Source organism: Poromitra crassiceps (assembly GCF_964638095.1).
Source record: "Poromitra crassiceps genome assembly, chromosome: 18".
NCBI lineage: Eukaryota > Metazoa > Chordata > Actinopteri > Beryciformes > Melamphaidae > Poromitra > Poromitra crassiceps.
In genome coordinates, this window is record NC_139636.1 from 28,553,632 (window position 1) to 28,571,131 (window position 17,500).

Sequence of the window (17,500 nt, forward strand, 5' to 3'; positions counted from 1 at the left end):
AAACATTTGAGGCAAGAAATCAACCGTGCAGTTGCTGAATCTGTCTTCATTTTACATTGGCAACGCTTGGCAACTGTCAACCCCCCCTGGACCCCGCCCCGCCACACAGCTGAGAGCCCGGCTCTTTGCTTTCTTGCTGTCTGTTTGCTGCATCCACCGTAGTGGTGCTTAGTCAGTTTACGTCCAAATTGCACCATTTTCGACACAGCACTTTCTCAAGTTCTCTCAGCAACACACCTGCCAAGTGTGAAGTTGATCAGATGAACAGTTCTCGAGATATCTTACTACAGTGTTGATGATATGAATATGCATGTATCTCCCCCCAGGCGTGCATCCAGCAGGTGGCCAGTGTGCTGGGTGAGATGAGGAGGAGGTTCCCCCTGTGGAGCTGCAGCCCTCTCAGCCTCAGCCTGGTGACAGTGCAGGGCTGCAGGGAGACGTGCGGCCGGGCCCTGCGCACGCTGCGGTCCTGGGGCGTGGCGCTGGACGAGGCCCACAGCCTGGCCGGGGCCCCCAGGGGCCCTATCCTCTCCGTGCTCAAACCACACATCGTGTTCCCCGACACCTCCAGCGGCCAGCCCTCCTGACAGCAGGAGACTCGCATCCTCTCTGCTCTTCTGTTATCATCTGCTCCAAAACTATCTTCATACAAGTATGTCGTCGTCTCTTTACCATGAACTTCTCACAGGTCTGGAAAGTCTGGAAAAGTATTCAAAATTAATTTGATTATTTCCAGGTCTTGAATGGTTGGGGAATTTGGGAAAAAAAAGTCTGGAAAATGTTGTGTTTAAGTTCCGATACACACATACAGTAATTCTAGCTTTTACAGTATGTTGTTGTAGACCCACTTTGAGTCCACAGTTTTGGTTGATGTGAAGAATAATGTTCAGATAGACTAAAGGGATGCTCTTATTACTCAGCCGCTGTCAGCATGCATTATATCAAATACCCTGCAGCAAATTCACATCCACATGGGATTTTTAATTGACCAGTTGCCATTCAGTAGTAGATGGTAAACCCTGAGCTCGTTCTGTTCTTTGTATCTGTGCTCCTCTTACTTTGCCTTTGGAGATCCACATGTGCCTTCACTCCATTAAAATCACCTCCTCCACCTGCTGATCTGTGACTCACTGTTTCTCTGCCCGCTCTGCGTTTGTCTGGCACAGCCTGGCCTCAGCTCAGCACTGATCTGACAACCAGTGGATCACACAACAAATCGGTTGAAGGAAATGGTCAGACTCAGCTTGATGCTGAAATATGTTTAACCCAACCAACCAATCAGGCTGTTTGCTTCACCTACAGACTCGAACATTTCTAACTAGAAGACGCTAACATTTCAACAGTTTATTAGTTCAACTTGGAGTGGTGTCCTTTTCGTTTTTTGAATTAGACTTTCTTTTAAAGTAAGGAGTTGAGCGCGTTATCTTTGATTTTTTATGAACAGTTTATTAATAATAATAATAATAATAATAATAATAATAATAATAATAATAATAATAATTGATCGGATTTATATAGCGCCTTTCTAGACACTCAAAGCGCTGCAACAACTGCAACTGCAACAGATTATAGATGAAACCTTGGTTTCATCCTGGACCCCACCCTCTCATTCGATCCCCATATCAGCTCCATCATCAAGACGCCATACTTCCACCTCCGCAATATCGCTAAAATCAGACACTGCCCCCCCCCCCTGCTACTGAATCCCTCATCCACGCCTTCATCTCCTCCTGCCTTGACTACTGCAACTCCCTCCTCACTGGCATCACCTCCCGCTCCCTGCATAGACTCCAGATGGTTCAGAACTCAGCCGCCCGCCTGCTCACCCATACCCGGTCCCGTGACCACCACATCACTCCTGTCCTCCACTCTCTCCACTGGCTCCCCGTCAAAGAACGCATCAACTTCAGATTACTCCTCCTCACCTTTAAAGCCCTCCACAGCCCCCCCCCTCCCCTTATCTGACTGACCTCCTCCTCCCCCATCGCCCCTCCCGAACCCTCCGATCCTCTTCCACTGCTACCCTCATCATCCCACCATCCAAACTCAAAAGCTTTGGTGACCGAGCATTCTCCAGAGCAGCACCCCGACTTTGGAACTCCCTCCCCCAGACTGTCAGAGACTCACCCTCACTCTCCATTTTAAAATCCCAACTAAAATCCTACATGTACCTGTTCTCCCAAGCTTACAACCTCCCCTACCCTTAACCACCTCCTCCACCCTCTCTCCCCTGTCCCTCCCTCCCCTCTGTTTTCCATATATCCCTGACTAGACATCTTAATTGTTATTTGTATCTGTTGCCTGTTGCTCATTCGTTACTTTTGCTATTGTTACTTGTATCTGTTGCCTGTTGCTTGTTTCAATTTTTCTTGTTTTCTGTCGACTCTTACTGTAAGCAGCTTTGTGTCATTGAAAAGCGCTATATAAAATAAATGAATTATTATAGTGTGTGTGACAATTCATGAACATACAGGTGCAGGTGTGTGGAACAGGAAGCCAACAGAATGTGTTTGTTGAATCTCAACGAATAAGCTGTTTAAAAAATATATCATTTATTTATCCAGGGTAATCACCTTGAGATTTCCATCTCTTTTTCAAGTGGGCCCTGCCGCCAAGAAAGCAGCATACAGTTCCAAATAATCTATTAAAACCAACACAAGTATAAAAAAAAAAGACAATAAGGTCACACGAGAAGTACAGGAAATGGTTTCACAATTAAAATAAAAAGGCATTATTATTATTATTATTATTATTAATTTACCTTTGTTTATACAGGGGTGGCCCTTGAGAGCTATCTTTTCATAAATGTTTTTGCAGCAAAAACATTTATAAAAAGTTACAAAATTACAGACAAGATAAGGACAAACAATAAAAACAGATGATAAAAACACATCAAGTAAAACACAGGCACTCACCGTGCAAGGTAGGGCTACCATAATTTAAAAACCTGAGTACTCCTTTACATCTACAGGCAAAGTGAAACAGTTGAATTGTTCAATGTCAACTAACAAACTGATGAAATATATACTTATATATATATACTGTGTATATATATATATATATATATATATATATATATATATACACACAGTATATATATATATATATATATATATATATATATATATACATACATACATACATACATACATACATACATACATACATACACACACACACACACACACACCTAAAACATGATGTCGGAGAAAAGCTTTTACAAAAACAATACAGTAGAACACAATACAACACAATACAATACAATACAATAGAGCAGTGGTTCTCAAACTTCTTTGGTTTCAGTACCCCCTTTTCTCAGATTTCTGAATCCAATATCGCCTTTACCCGACTACAACATTTTGCTTAGAAAACGACAAGAGAAAACCGTAGCTCCATCACACAACCACTGGTTTAAAGATGTAATGCAGACCATCAAGCTGGAAAAGATCAGATGCACCCTCATCAAGAGATTCTACAAAACCTGGGACACATTAATAAACCATGTGAATAGTTTACCTGGCCTGGAACAAGAACTATGAAAGAAATAGGGTGAAAGAGTTGCAATCAGTGCCTCCTGAGCGGATTTATTTTAATATTTCCTTTATTTTCATGATGTATTCTTACATTTTTCCACTTCCCCTTTCTCTCAAGTACTTCCTGTACCTCCATGTAGTACCTCTAGGGGTGAGCATACCAGTATGGGAACCACTGCAATACAGCATGTCTTTGGTCTTGTCTCAAGGCCAATTAATTAAATATTCATCACACAAAACAATTGCACAGTCAAAAACAGACAAACTAACAGTTAAATGCTGTAATATATTATATGTTTAAGGGCTATTCTAAAAGGTTTTCTGAGCCACTTCAACGCCAGTAGACTACAGGGTGAGCTCAGCCTCCAACGCATATCATACAAGTTACTCTAAGTTTCAGCATAGAGGCGTAGATGATGGAGATGAGATGTGTGTATGTTTGTAAATATAGTCAAATGAAAAACCTGCGCTCTCTCTCCATCGCATAGCCCATATTCATATGAAACAAAAATAGACCCTTTCCATATTCAATCAAAACTAAATCAAATGGCCCTTTACTGTGAGTGGTTCTAAATAGAAGATACTCATATAAATATAGAAATTCTAGGGGAGTGTCGTCCGGTATTCTACTGAATGTACTATACGGTTGAAAATCAAAACACTGTGAATGTTGTAAAAGTTTCAGGTTCAGGGTTCAAACTTCAATATACTTGTGTCTGGACAAAAGTATGATTTTCCAGCATCATACTGACTGTGGAACCACCAAGTGGGTCAAATAAGCCTCTTGAAACTCAGTAAAGTGCTTAGGCTCAAAAAACAATAGTGGGGTGCTGCAGGCCTCATGACCTCCGACCTCCACCAGAGAGTGATCGATGTTTGCGTTCATTGTTGACCCTTTCAAAGAGGCTTTGTGCCACGCTGCTCTGAGAGAAACACCCGTGCTGAGGTCCTTTGAGGCACTGGTCCCTGGAAATGAGCAGCAACTCCCTGCTCTACCACTTTCCATGGAGTGTTGCTGCTGGCTCAGGACTTTTGGGACAAAGCAGCCAATGCTTTGGCCAGGTAGGAAGGCAATTCACCGACCGGCAGCAACAGCAGCCTCTGCTGGCCAGGTACTATATAAGGGGAGGCTTTGGGCCAGGTAGGAAGTCAGTTCACCACCGGCAGCAACAGAGACAGTAGTACCTGCATCAGCAGCGGAAACAGCCAAGATGTCCTCCACTGACATGAACATGATGAGCAGGGTAAGTCCCAACGTCCATCACATTGTTTCATAAAGCACCCCGTCATAGACCATAAAACAGCCCTCAAAACATAGATTGTCAATATCAAGACTATAAAGGGGCGGTAGATTCCCTGCCTACCAACACAAGGGTTGCAAGTTCGTGCCCCGTGTTCCCTCCGGCTTGGTCGGGCATCCATACAGACACAATTGATCGTGTCTGCGAGTGAGAAGCCAGATTAAGGGTATCAGTCCTGGTCGCTGCACTACTAGTGTCAGGGGTCAGGTGAAAAGAAGCGGCTGGTGATTGCACATGTATCAGAGGAAGCATGTGCTAGTCTACAACTCTCCCCAGATCAGTAGAGGGTGTGGACTAACGAGCGGGACATCTTGGCAAGGGGAACTGGCGAAACAAAACAAAAAAACATTCAGACTAAGAATGATGGCTGCTTTTCTAGTTAGTGAGATGGTTCTGATGAAAAAGACTCTTCTCGTTTTCAGATCGTCTTCTACGAGGACAGGAACTTCCAGGGTCGCTCCTGGGACTGCAGCAGCGACTGCGCCGACATGACCTCCTACATGAGCAGGTGCCACTCCTGCAAGGTGGAGCGTGGCTGCTTCATGGTCTACGACCGCAACAACTACCAGGGCAACCAGTACTTCTTCAGGAGGGGCGAGTACGCCGACTACATGAGCATGTTCGGCATGAGCGACTGCGTCAAGTCCTTCCGCATGGTCCCCCAGGTATGCTGCACAGATCACATGTTAATCTCCTGGCCCCTAGGGGCTGGGTACAGTATCATTTAAACTTCTTCTTCTAATGGCTTTCCGGGCAGACTGGATGCCTTGCGGGCACATTGCTGCCTCTCACAGAATGATGATGATGTCATCAGTTTATAATGTACAGTACGTAATCAGTGAATGATGTCATCACTCTGTCCTCAGGGTTGTGAAGCAGCCAGCCTTCATCAGATACTTGCTCAGGGTTGTCAGTCAGTCAGCTACAGAGCCAGATTTAGACCGGCAGCCAGCTGCCTGGCAAAAATTACAATGCCAGTACCAATACCAGTATCCTTAAAGTTATACCTTCATATACTTTAGTACCAATACCAGTATCCTTAAAGTTACAGTATACCTTCATATACTTTTTTTCTCGGCACGCTTAACTGCCAACTCTGTCACATACATCGCGCTCGACTTCAGCACCACAGACTGTATGAATTGTGGCTGCTGCGGTAGTGGGCCAACAATACAAATAGTTTTTTTTTCTAAATCTGTGTACAAAATGGATGGAATGCAGGCACTGGAGAAGTTTCGATACTACTTGGTACTGGGTTATTTCGGTCGATAACTTAAAGGCATCGAGTCCATCCAGCCCTACTTGACCCGGAATCTAAAGTATGACGCCAAGTAAAATATGTTTATTGCCATCGTGATTGTTGATCATTTGTCACATGTTTACATTACAGCACAGAGGAAACTACAGGATGAAGATCTACGAGAGGGAGAACTTCGGAGGCCAGAGTTACGAGATGATGGACGACTGTGACAACATCATGGACCGTTACCGCATGTCCAACTGCATGTCCTGCAACGTGATGGACGGCCACTGGCTGATGTACGAGCAGCCCAACTACAGAGGCCGCATGATGTACTTCAGGCCTGGAGAGTACAGGAACTTCCAGAACATGGGCTGGAGCGGAGGCATGAGGTTCATGAGCATGAAGCGCATCATGGACTCCTGCTACTAGACTCTGCACTGACCTGTACCAAGTCAATAAAGTACTGTACATGTAACTGAATGTCACTGTCAACCTGCTCCGTTTCTCATATCAACTGTCTGGAACACTGACACAATGCACAGAAACATTATTAACCCTAGGGGAAAACGTTTGAAATAACATACCCGAAATTAATCAGGAATAGCTCCTCAACCATAAGGCCTGATAAGCTGGTCTCCTTTGATAGGTAAGGAATTTGAATGTATTTTAAGTAAACCTATAGACGATTTTAACTTGACAACAAAAACATTCTAAATTGAACCCCCGCTCACTTCCTGTTGCAGTGTTTGCTATGGACATAAAAGAAAAAAAACATTCAAGTGCAGGACTGAGCATTCCGTGAAAACCGTCTATACACTACAATTTCAGAATAAATGGAGATGCAATAAAGGGGAAAGATTTTCATCCTTGCGGGATGATTGTCGAAAAGAAAAGGAAAAAGAAGAAACATATACATTTTTAAATGATTCTTCTCTCATGAGGATTTTTCTCGATATCAATAATGTTCATGCTAGGTTATTTAAACTCGGTTCATGGAAATAAACAAACACTCCAACAACAAAGGATTCTCTGACTGGAATCATTTCCATAGAGTACCAACGCATACCAGTTTACAGAGGTTTACACCTCCTCACACCTATAGGCTAATGTATAATAGCCTATATTGTATTTACTGCTGTAGTGTGTTGGTCATGTTTAACAAAAAGTAGGCTACATTAATGCACCCGCTTTGTGGTAAATTCTTAATGTGGGCAAAACATTCATATTTTTAAAGGTTATGGGTTCCTCGTACAATTTACAGCATTGGTTTTTATAGACAACCTCTGTAGCGCTAAAATGTAACACTATATCATAATGATTCACTGGATTAAAAAAAACTACTTATGTCATATACTGTAAGTGAATTGGATAGAAACAAACAACTCACCAAAATTGACTATTGCACAACCTACAAAAAATGATAAAATCACTATATAGGGGGGACACCCCACTTTATTTTTTAAGTATGCACACATCCATGGAGAATTGCATTGTGAGACTTAGGCTAATGACTTGCAGCTGGCGGGGTTCCTGCTGGCAGACAAAGAGAGGAAAACATAATAGAAGATAAACAATGCCCATGTGCTTATATTACAGAGATTATAATGATACAAAGTGGGTTGATAATCGGTAAAGCCATCCTTTAAGTAACAAGGGATGATTAGGATGATTACTGATGTGGTTTGCTGGCTGAGGTGAAAGCAGAAGACATAAACAAACATGATGTCTGGTGACTGTGTGGGCATGAACATGAGTATTGCTGTGTTCAGGGGTGAAGGCATTTATGGAGGGCTCAGGGTTGATTGAGTTGTGGCCCCTGTGCTGTTACAAAGGGACTGGTAGAGGTCAGGGGTCAGGGAGTACACCGAGAGGGCCTGCTTGAACTCCTTCAGGGAGCAGTAGACTCCACTACAACCTGGAATAACTTGGTCCTGGCCAATGTAGGACACTTTAACGAAGGGCTCTTTGGTCTGCCGGTGTTGGTGCAGCTCCAGAGTGATATCGGCGGCATACGGTGGCCAGCTCATGTCAAAAATCCCCAGAGCCATCAGACAAGGCATCAATGTGGTGTCATGTGCCGAGTACAAGACCAGCTTCCTGTTTGGCTCTGACGAGGAGCCCTGTAGTTTCTCCTCAATGTTGACTATCAAGGTGTGCAGCAGGGGTCCTACACACAGCTGCAGGTTCTCCGTCTTGCTGGGTTGGTAGATATGGCACATCATCTCCACAGCTCTCTGTTCCACTGTATTCCTCCAGGCGTCTAGCACTGCAGGGCAGGCCAGGCCATGTGTCTTTCTGGCAACCATGTCATCCCTAATGAGGAGGAAGTTGATGCGCTGGTGGGCGGCGATGCCGAGGGCGTTCCGGATCTTCTGCAGGTCTGTTGCGATGTCTCGCAGAGCAGACGACTCTGCCCAGCGGTGGCCATGAAGGATTTTGAGTAGCTTGCATCCACTGTAGTTAGGATGCAGGATTTCAGACTCTGCCTCTGTTGTTACTATGGGCACAATTTCTTTCTGTTTCTGCTGGAACAGACCTGCTACTAGGCATTTGGCAGATTCAGTGGTCCTCACAATGTTAGTGGAGCGGACATAGACTTCAGCTGGGCTGAAGGCGGGGCTCAGGAAGGGGTTTTCCTCTATGTATGTTCTCCTCAGCCTCTCTCCCAGCTCATAGAGCTGCTGCATGCCCACTGTGGTCAGCTGACCAGGGAACGTGCCACCGGTCAGTATGTTACTCCGGGAGCTGTTTTCCACACGTGCTGCTGGCCTGGGGCCTCCCTGCAGATCCGTCACCACATAGTTGATCTGGGTGTGTGCTGGAGGCTCCAAAAGGTCTGGGAGCCACTGGACCTCCATTACGCCAGGAATAGACTTTAGCGGTGTTCGAGCCCCATGTCGGAACAGGACTTGCACGAGTTTGAGCACGTAGGTCGAGTTGGCATTTGTATCACCAGTGGAGCAACTGGAAGACAGGACATCTGGATCGGTCTTCTTCTGAGACCACGGCACTGAACCAAAAGCCATGGACAATAATACAGAACCTAAAACACCAAACACCATGGTCCAAACAGTCTTCATAACTGCCTTTCTCAAAAGGAGATGCCTCTTCCCTTTACTTATACTCCCACCACTTAGCCTCAGCCGGGAAGGATTTATGACATCACTGAAATCACAATTGCTTGAGTGACATCACTGATGACATCACAGTTGCTCGATTGACATCAGTGATGGCATTAGTGATGGCATCCCTCATGACATCACAATTGCTTGAGTGACATCACCGATAACATGGCTCGAGTGACATCACTGATGACATCACAATTGCTCAAGTTACAGTACATCACTGACATCACTGACAACACAATTGCTCGAGTGACCACTTCTTTTGGTGCAATACAACATCACAACAACAAAAAGACAGGACAATTGGACAGTGTTAAAACATACAGACATAGGTTAAGACAAGACAGTACAACAGTTTACATTGAGTTTGGAGGTTGAGTTTACAGTAGATAATGTGTAATATGTATGATTAGGTGAGATGACAACAGGTGAGGTTTTTAACCTATCATCAATGTACCTTCGCCAAAGACCTATATCATGAGAGGGGGGGGGGTATTATGCAAAGAATTCAACCAAAACTATGGTTCAAAGTATCCAACGTATTCACCAGTATTCATGGTGCATAGCTGTGCCTTTCAACTGCAAATAATAATTGTTTTGTACACAAAAACATTTTTTGTTTGGACCAAGAGAAATGCCTATTCCGAGGCTTTTTCTGAGAGAAATGTGGACAAACCCTCGCTGCTCTATGGGCCTTTATGGCAGGTTGCTGGCTCAGGCTGTTTGGACAATGGTCCGTTGGGCTGCCAGGTATATAAAGAGCACAGCCAGGCTCAGGTAGACAGTCAGAGGACCACAGCAGCAGCACCTGAGGCACCAGAGAAACCAACTCTCAGCCAAAATGACCTCCAACATGAGCAAGGTAAACTCACACTTCATGATTAACACATTTTGTGAGTTTAGAATTACGAGGGTCAGGATAGTTCTGAGATATTGAGCTTCAAAGTTTTCAATATCCACTGAGTTAAATGGAGATGGGTCCTTTTGACCCTTTTGATCCCTTTTCACACATTATGTCAGTAGGCACTTATAGAATAGGGTCAGGCAAACTAACTTGAGTTTTAAGAAAAAGGTCAGATAGAGCCTTATGGTTAAAAGGGTTTGTAGTGACTGTGACATTTTGAAGTTGTTGGGCAGTTATGTGTTCAGGAAATCAATATCAGAGTTATAGACACCTACAGGATTCTGTCCTTGTAGGGTGTAATTCCAAAACACTAGATTCATTTTGTGAATACAAAATTGATTTCCTTTGCTCATATTAAAAAAGTGCAGATGGTAACATCCTCTAAAATTGTTCAACTTAGTGAGTTTTTCTCTTTCTTTCATTACAGCGATCACTGTGTCAGAGTAGTCTAGTGCTCCTCAACGTGGGGTACGGGCACCACCAGGGGTCCTTGAGAGGCTTCCAGGGGTCCCCAGCAAACTGTTGAAGTTAACAAATTTGTAGAAGAATGAGTGTTTTGATCATAGTTTCTCTGTTATCTCTCTGCCTACAATACAGACAGCCATGGAATTATGGGCAAAATCACATGCGACAATGAAAATATCAGATTTGTGTCTGAGAGACAAAATATCATCTGAGAGGGTAAGCTGTCTCATTTCTGAAGGAAACTCTCTTCTTGTTTTCAGATCGTCTTCTACGAGGACAGGAACTTCCAGGGTCGCTCCTGGGACTGCAGCAGCGACTGCGCCGACATGTCCTCCTACATGAGCAGGTGCCACTCCTGCAGGGTGGAGCGTGGCTGCTTCATGGTCTACGACCGCAGCAACTACCAGGGCAACCAGTACTTCTTCAGGAGGGGCGAGTACGCCGACTACATGAGCATGTTCGGCATGAGCGACTGCATCAAGTCCTTCCGCATGGTCCCCTGGGTATGCTGCACAGATCACATGTTAATCTCCTGGCCCACAATTCTAAAGTATGACCCACTGTAAAGGGTGCTTATTCCCAGTGTTGTAGTGGTGCCTGGTGAAGAGGGGCATGTAACACTACTCTTGCATATTTAGTTAACCAAAAAATGGCCCGACAGTATTTGTACATTGTCACTTAACCTCTACTGCTTGATTCCAGGGAGCAAGGATCATGACCTGGAGGTGTTGGTTCTTTATTTCAGAGAACTAGATGGCTCTGAAATAGCTCCTTATCACAAGAGGCCAGTTAGGAGATGGGCATCACTCTTACTTATTTTAGCTTGATTAATTTGTACACATTGAGTCACCTGAAATCTGCTGGTGTGTCTCCTCTAATCCGTGACCCTTGCCCCCATTAGGCTCTGTGAAACAGATCTGTGCATGTATTCAGAAGTTATTGTACAGCACTGTTGGCTGTCTTTTTAAATGACTGTATTCACTTTAACTCAACATATGATAGGCTGCACCACTGCAAATTATTTAGCGAAAGCTAATGTTTAGTTACACAACAATATAGCTATTCCTTCACTCTCCTCGCCCTGCGCATCACAGGGGGTTTAGAAATGGGGTAGCCTAATATACTCAATGCCGACTCAAAAATAATTAGGTAGACTCCTAGGTAGGCCTGTGTATACCCTGCGCTACACCACTACTTACTGCTATCATGATTGTTGATCATTTGTTACATGTTTACATTACAGTACAGAGGAAACTACAGGATGAAGATCTACGAGAGGGAGAACTTTGGAGGCCAGAGTTTCGAGATGATGGACGACTGTGACAACATCATGGACCGTTACCGCATGTCCAACTGCATGTCCTGCAACGTGATGGACGGCCACTGGCTGATGTACGAGCAGCCCAACTACAGAGGCCGCATGATGTACTTCAGGCCTGGAGAGTACAGGAACTTCCAGAACATGGGCTGGAGCGGAGGCATGAGGTTCATGAGCATGAAGCGCATCATGGACTCCTGCTACTAGACTCTGCACTGACCTGTACAAAGTCAATAAAGTAGTACTGTATATGTAACTGAATCCCATTGTCAACCTGCTCTGTTTCTTTTTATGATTTGTAGTTTATTCAACTTTTCAATAGGTACAACAGGCATAAGTCTATACTCCCATATAGCAACAAGATACAGAAGTACAAATAATAACAATAAAAAAATAGAAGTGCAGTAGGAGATCGCAGACCACTGCAAAGGCCCACTCCCCCTACCCACCCCTGGAACCCCTACTCTCTATGACCTTCCGATCCCTAGCTATGGCCCCTTTTCCCTAGCCCCGCCCCCTTTTCTGACCACGAATGCTGCCTTCCACCACCCACATAGACCTAGGCACTCCCCCTAACCACCCCTCCAATCCCGACTCTTTACGTAGCCCCGCCCCCTCCCTTGACCCGGATCGGATCCGTTACAAAATTGAATGAGTTCTTCCTTCACCCATGCTACACCCTCCCACCAAGTTTCATAAAAATCGGCCCAGTAGTTTTTCCGTAATCCTGCTAACAAACAAACAGACAAACAAACAAACAAACAAACAAACTGACACACATAACCTCCTTGGCAGAGGTAATAACAATAGACCAGCTCACTATGCCCAGAAAGAGTTTGTTCAGTTTTGGGGGGGATTAGGAAAACTTTTTGTTGTTGTTGAAAACTTCATAGAATTAGAATAAATAAATCAGATGCATGATTCCATGCATTTTCCATGCAGTGAAGAGAGGGGCAGAGCAACACCTGGATGTGAGCTGGGTCAAATGGCAGGCGAAGCCTCTGGACAGACCTGGCAAGCCCGAACGTGTAATGCAGGTGAACTGGAAGGTGGAGGCCCCTGTGGCAACCCTCAAACACCATGGTGGACACTGGTGGTCATTGAAGCTGTGCAGCTGAAGGAGGAGGCCTTCTGTGATATGAGTCTGGAAACAGTTGCAAGGTGCAGACAGGACAGAAGGACAGCAGCCTCAGCAGTGGCAAAGGCAAAGCAGCGGGTGTGGGAGGAGTTCGGAGAAGCCATGGAGAAGGACTTTCGGTCCTTCTGCGTTTCTGGTAACCTCAGGAGGGGGAAACAGGGATCCATCCAAGCTGTGTACAGTGAGGATGGGACACTGTTGACCTCAACTGAGGAAGTAATCGGGCGGTGGAAGGAGCACTCTGAGGAACTCCTTAACCCGACTGAACCTGAACCCAACTAATCCACCCTCTATGATAAAGGAAGGGCTGGAGAACGATGGGGAACTGGCAGGGATTTAACCTGGACAAAGTCACTGAGGTAGTCAAACAACTCCACAGTGGAAAAGCCCTGGGTAATTGATCCGGAAAACAGAAAAGCTAAAGGCTTTGGGTGTTGGCTGGCTCTCATGGATGACATGTCTTCTCAACATTGCGTGGAAGTCTGGGACAGTGCCTAAGGAGTGGCAGACAGAGGTGGTGGTCCCCCTATTTAAAAAGGGGGACCAGAGGATGTGTCCCAAATACAGAGGCATCACATCAAGTGCTGGAAGTGAGGGTTTGGCCAGCGATGCCATTTGTGCATGAATGACATCACTGGTCCACAACTTGACTCAAATCAACTCTCAATAATTGTCATACTAAACGAATGCCTGCAAAACTGTTTACAGTTTTCGGAGATAGTACTGATTTTCTAACGATGCAAAGCTGGTTGAAAATCGGCAGAGTGTTCCTTTAAGTCAATGTATAAAAGTACATGGTCTTAAATTTAATTAAAGGGACAGTTCGCCCCAAAATAAAAATAAAAACATAATTTTCCTCTTACCTGTAGTGCTATTTATCCATCTAACACTTTGGTATGAGTTGTCGAGTTTTGTAGATATCGGCCGTAGAGATGTCTGACTTCTCTCAAATACAATGGAACAGGATGGCACTCTGCTTATGGTGATCAAAGCGCAAAAGAAATAGAAGGAAAAAAAAACTCAACAGCAATGTCTCTTTCCAGAAATCATAACCCGGTCACTAAAGATATTCCACAGACCTTGTTGTGAGCAGTTTCACGTAGGAACAGTTTTCTTTCAATGGAACTACATCATATAGTGCAGCAGCTAGTGGCAACTATTTCTTTCGATAGAACTACACATTCACATGGATTTTCCCAGTCGGGAATTCATTTTTCTGATTCTGACACCACATGAATGCAGGCAGCATAACTCTGACATCAGCAGATCCAGCAGTGACACACTCAAATTCAAAGGTGGTTTATTTTACAATCGCAAAGTCTGATTTCCAGTGTTTTTCAGAAAAAATAAATACAAATGTTATTGATGAATAATAATTGATGAATCTAGTCACTAAAAAACACAAACCCCTTTTCATAGTGTTGAGACTTATTGTAAACTCTGAAACATCAGCATAATAGCTCACATGGCCAAAAAAAAAAACATGTAAAACTGAAAACTGAAATTCACCTGAGTAAGATTAACAATAGAATACGGCAGGAATGAGTCCAGAAGACCTGAACGCTTCTGAGCACTTCTGGCTCGTAGCTGTAAAAGGCAATGGGATTTTTGCATGGGGATTTTGGTTAAATGCATGAAATAATGTCTGTGTTTAAACAAAAGATTATGAAACAGTGAAGTCTGGGTTCAGCAAGATAATCTTTACAAATGAGGAACATTTGACTTTTGAAACGTTTTCTTGAAATCACGTAAAAAAAAGTGACGCTTCAAAAGTCATGAAAGTAATACTTTTAACCAACCATTATATTACATACAGATATTATAGCTGGTGGGCTTTATGAAAGAGCATGACTCTAAATGGTTTTTAGCAACAGCTTATTATTTTTTACTTTGAGCTCAAAATGAGGTTATTTGTCAAAAAAATGCTGATATGAGGAGATATCTTAAAAATGACAAAATACACTGGAGTGGGGCTTTAATACTATACATATATTATACATCAAACCCTTCAGCTACTTCTGCTCTCACTTACAATGTCGAAAATACGAGTGATGCGATGTATAGTTTTTGAGATCTGCTGCACCACCAAGGTTATCCACCCAGAACTACGTTTTTTGTTGTCGAAATGTCACACTGATTCGTCCTATATAGTAGGCTAGTGAGATTTTGTCATTGAGCTCATTTTCCTCGCCACTGCATCAGTAGCTGAGAGAACCTAAAAAACCAGCAAAACTACTCAAGTTTATATATAGAAAAAATGCAATAAAAAGTGAGGTGGGATTCAGGGGGGATTCAGGGGGCCCTATGCTTGCCTTTGCCTATAGGCCTAGGGCACCAAAATCACTAAGTCCGCCCCTCAAAGTCAAACGAAAAAAGCAACCAAATTGTTAAGAATGTCTTACAAAACATAGAAACAGCCATGACAGCATACGTAATTCTGCAGTAAGCATTAAAATGGGCACAACAGTGAAGTAGCTAGCTAGTGAACTTTTATTGTGTGTACGCTTCCTTGGTTGTAGCACTTAGTTCTATCCATCACATAAAATCTTAAAAATTTACATTTTATACGGACAGTTCACCCCGAATCAAGAATACATATTTTCCTCTTACCTGTAGTCCTATTTACTTAAGGTGTGAATTTTAGTGCATTTCAGCATTGCCTCAGCTGCTGTTTGAATGAAATTACAATGTGGCGACACCTTCATTTAAATACACCAGATACAAATGGGGCCAAAACACAATTCCTGCAATATGGCTCTTTGTGTTTGAATGGACGGCTCATGTGCGAATAGAGTTCACTGCTCTTAAAGCTGCTCTGTGTATCACTTTACCATCAATAAATCAGCAGCATATATTCATTTAGAGACATTGGTATAATTACAGTAAACAGCCTAAAGAGGAGACAATCATCTCCACCGCACTTGGGGGCAGAACACACCCTGCGCCCGCCTATATGCAGCATTCAAGCACCGGGATTGGCCTGGAGCGAGCCAATAAGCCCCAGTCACATTTTTGACAGCTCGCTCAGGCTCACACATTTCCCACACTGTGCATCCTCCACGCTGAGATGAAAAGACCTGGTGCGCTACTCAGAACAGTCTGCATGGGCGCCTGCCTGGCCAATCCTGGCGCCTGAATGCTGTGCAGGGCGTGTTCGGCCCCTAAGTGCAGTGGGATCCATAATAACGCATCTCCACCATGCTGTCATTGGTTTACAGCCATTCTACCAAGGTAGCAATGATACGCTGATGTTAAAATGCTGCACATAGCATCTTTGATGAGAACAAATACTTTAACCACAAGTACACAAGATGAACACAAGACAAGAGTAATCAAAATGTTGCAGAAAATCTGCAAGAACTATACATTAAACTATACATTAAGCTGTCAACTGATTTCCACGGTGAGCAAAACACCTGCACAAGCATCCAACTGGAAATCAAAGAAGGAATCACAACATGAAACGACAAACCTGATCATTAAACTACAACTTATTACAATCCATGCTACTTGCAGTATAAAAATTAGATCTCTACTATATACACACAAACATAAAAATAAAAATAAATGCCAAAATACATATCTACAAATTTGTTACAAAGTCAAAAAGGCATTTTTTGTGAAAAGACATATATGCCTCTTAAGACAGTAATTCATAAATATGCTTTGATGTTGGGCACTTTCAGTCTTGGCACATTGTTCTGTGAGGTAACATCCAGAGGTAACATCTCTCCATACATTACACTGGCCAAACCACAGAGGACCGTGTGTGTGTGTGTGTGTGTGTGTGTGTGTGTGTGTGTTAACAACTGAAGTACCACAACAACTGACCCGACGACCACCATCTTGGATGTGGGCGACTGAATGAGTTACACATGTGACGTTGCATTCTAGCTGTTGTTGGTCATACTGGGACGCCACATGCTACCACATGCTCTCGTGCAGTTTGGTGTTGGGTTTAATCTCGTCTTCCCTTCTTGTCTCGTGCTGTAGTCGAGGCGGAGCAGGGTGAGGCTATCTTGGATCCTGGCGGTCAGGCAGATGGAGGCGGAGCAGGGGGAAGCCATCTTGGATCCTGGCGGTCAGGTGAAGCTCGGGTCAGATGGACGTTTCATTGCTGCCACTTGGAAAGAAGAGGAATACAGATATACAGATACAGCTGCATCTAACATGACAGAAAGAGCAACAGCTTAGTAGACTATTACAAACTAAATCTACTTGCAGAAAATGGTTGAGGCTGCACAGCCACTGAATAGCATCATAAATTCGACTCTAAAGTAACACGTTGCTGTGGGACGGCGACGATGTGGAGAACGCTATGCTGATTGTTGCATCGATGGAGTAACAGCTTTTGGTGGGGGCAGTATCATACAAAACAAGGCTTGTCAAAGTAGTCACCATTGAAGGGCGTGCTGTAGGCTACATGCTAGAGTGACCAACGAAACAACGTTCGCTGACCTGCAATGGTTGAGG

At 43.9% G+C, this 17,500-nt stretch overlaps 2 protein-coding genes and 1 pseudogene across 4 annotated transcripts in view; 2 read left to right on the plus strand and 1 right to left on the minus strand.

Annotated features, from left to right (window-relative positions):
* The window catches only part of LOC310793395 (cytosolic 5'-nucleotidase 1A), a 6,358-nt gene extending 5,021 nt beyond the window's left edge, over positions 1-1,337 (plus strand). Inside the window, exon 6 of the mRNA XM_083655209.1 lies at positions 327-1,337. Within this exon, the coding sequence (XP_083511335.1) occupies positions 327-587 (261 nt within the window). The 3' untranslated portion in view covers positions 588-1,337. The remainder of the gene's footprint in view (positions 1-326) is intronic.
* Positions 1,338-4,744: 3,407 nt separating this feature from the next.
* LOC310793289 (gamma-crystallin M2-like) lies at positions 4,745-12,096 on the plus strand (the record flags this gene model as incomplete). 2 transcript variants are annotated; one of them, XM_083655082.1, is made up of 3 exons in its annotated part: positions 4,745-4,777; positions 10,832-11,074; positions 11,815-12,096. In XM_083655082.1, the coding sequence occupies 3 exons, from the start codon at positions 4,745-4,747 to the stop codon at positions 12,094-12,096; spliced, it is 558 nt and encodes a 185-aa protein (XP_083511208.1). The 2 variants fall into 2 exon arrangements, with proteins under 2 accessions (XP_083511208.1, XP_083511209.1); XM_083655083.1 differs by lacking the exons at positions 10,832-11,074; positions 11,815-12,096 and adding exons at positions 5,257-5,499; positions 6,225-6,506.
* On the minus strand, positions 7,859-9,139 carry LOC310792430 (lysophosphatidic acid phosphatase type 6 pseudogene; annotated as a pseudogene). The gene has a single exon. The product of its transcript is annotated as a lysophosphatidic acid phosphatase type 6 pseudogene (transcript).
* Positions 12,097-17,500: the final 5,404 nt, after the last annotated feature.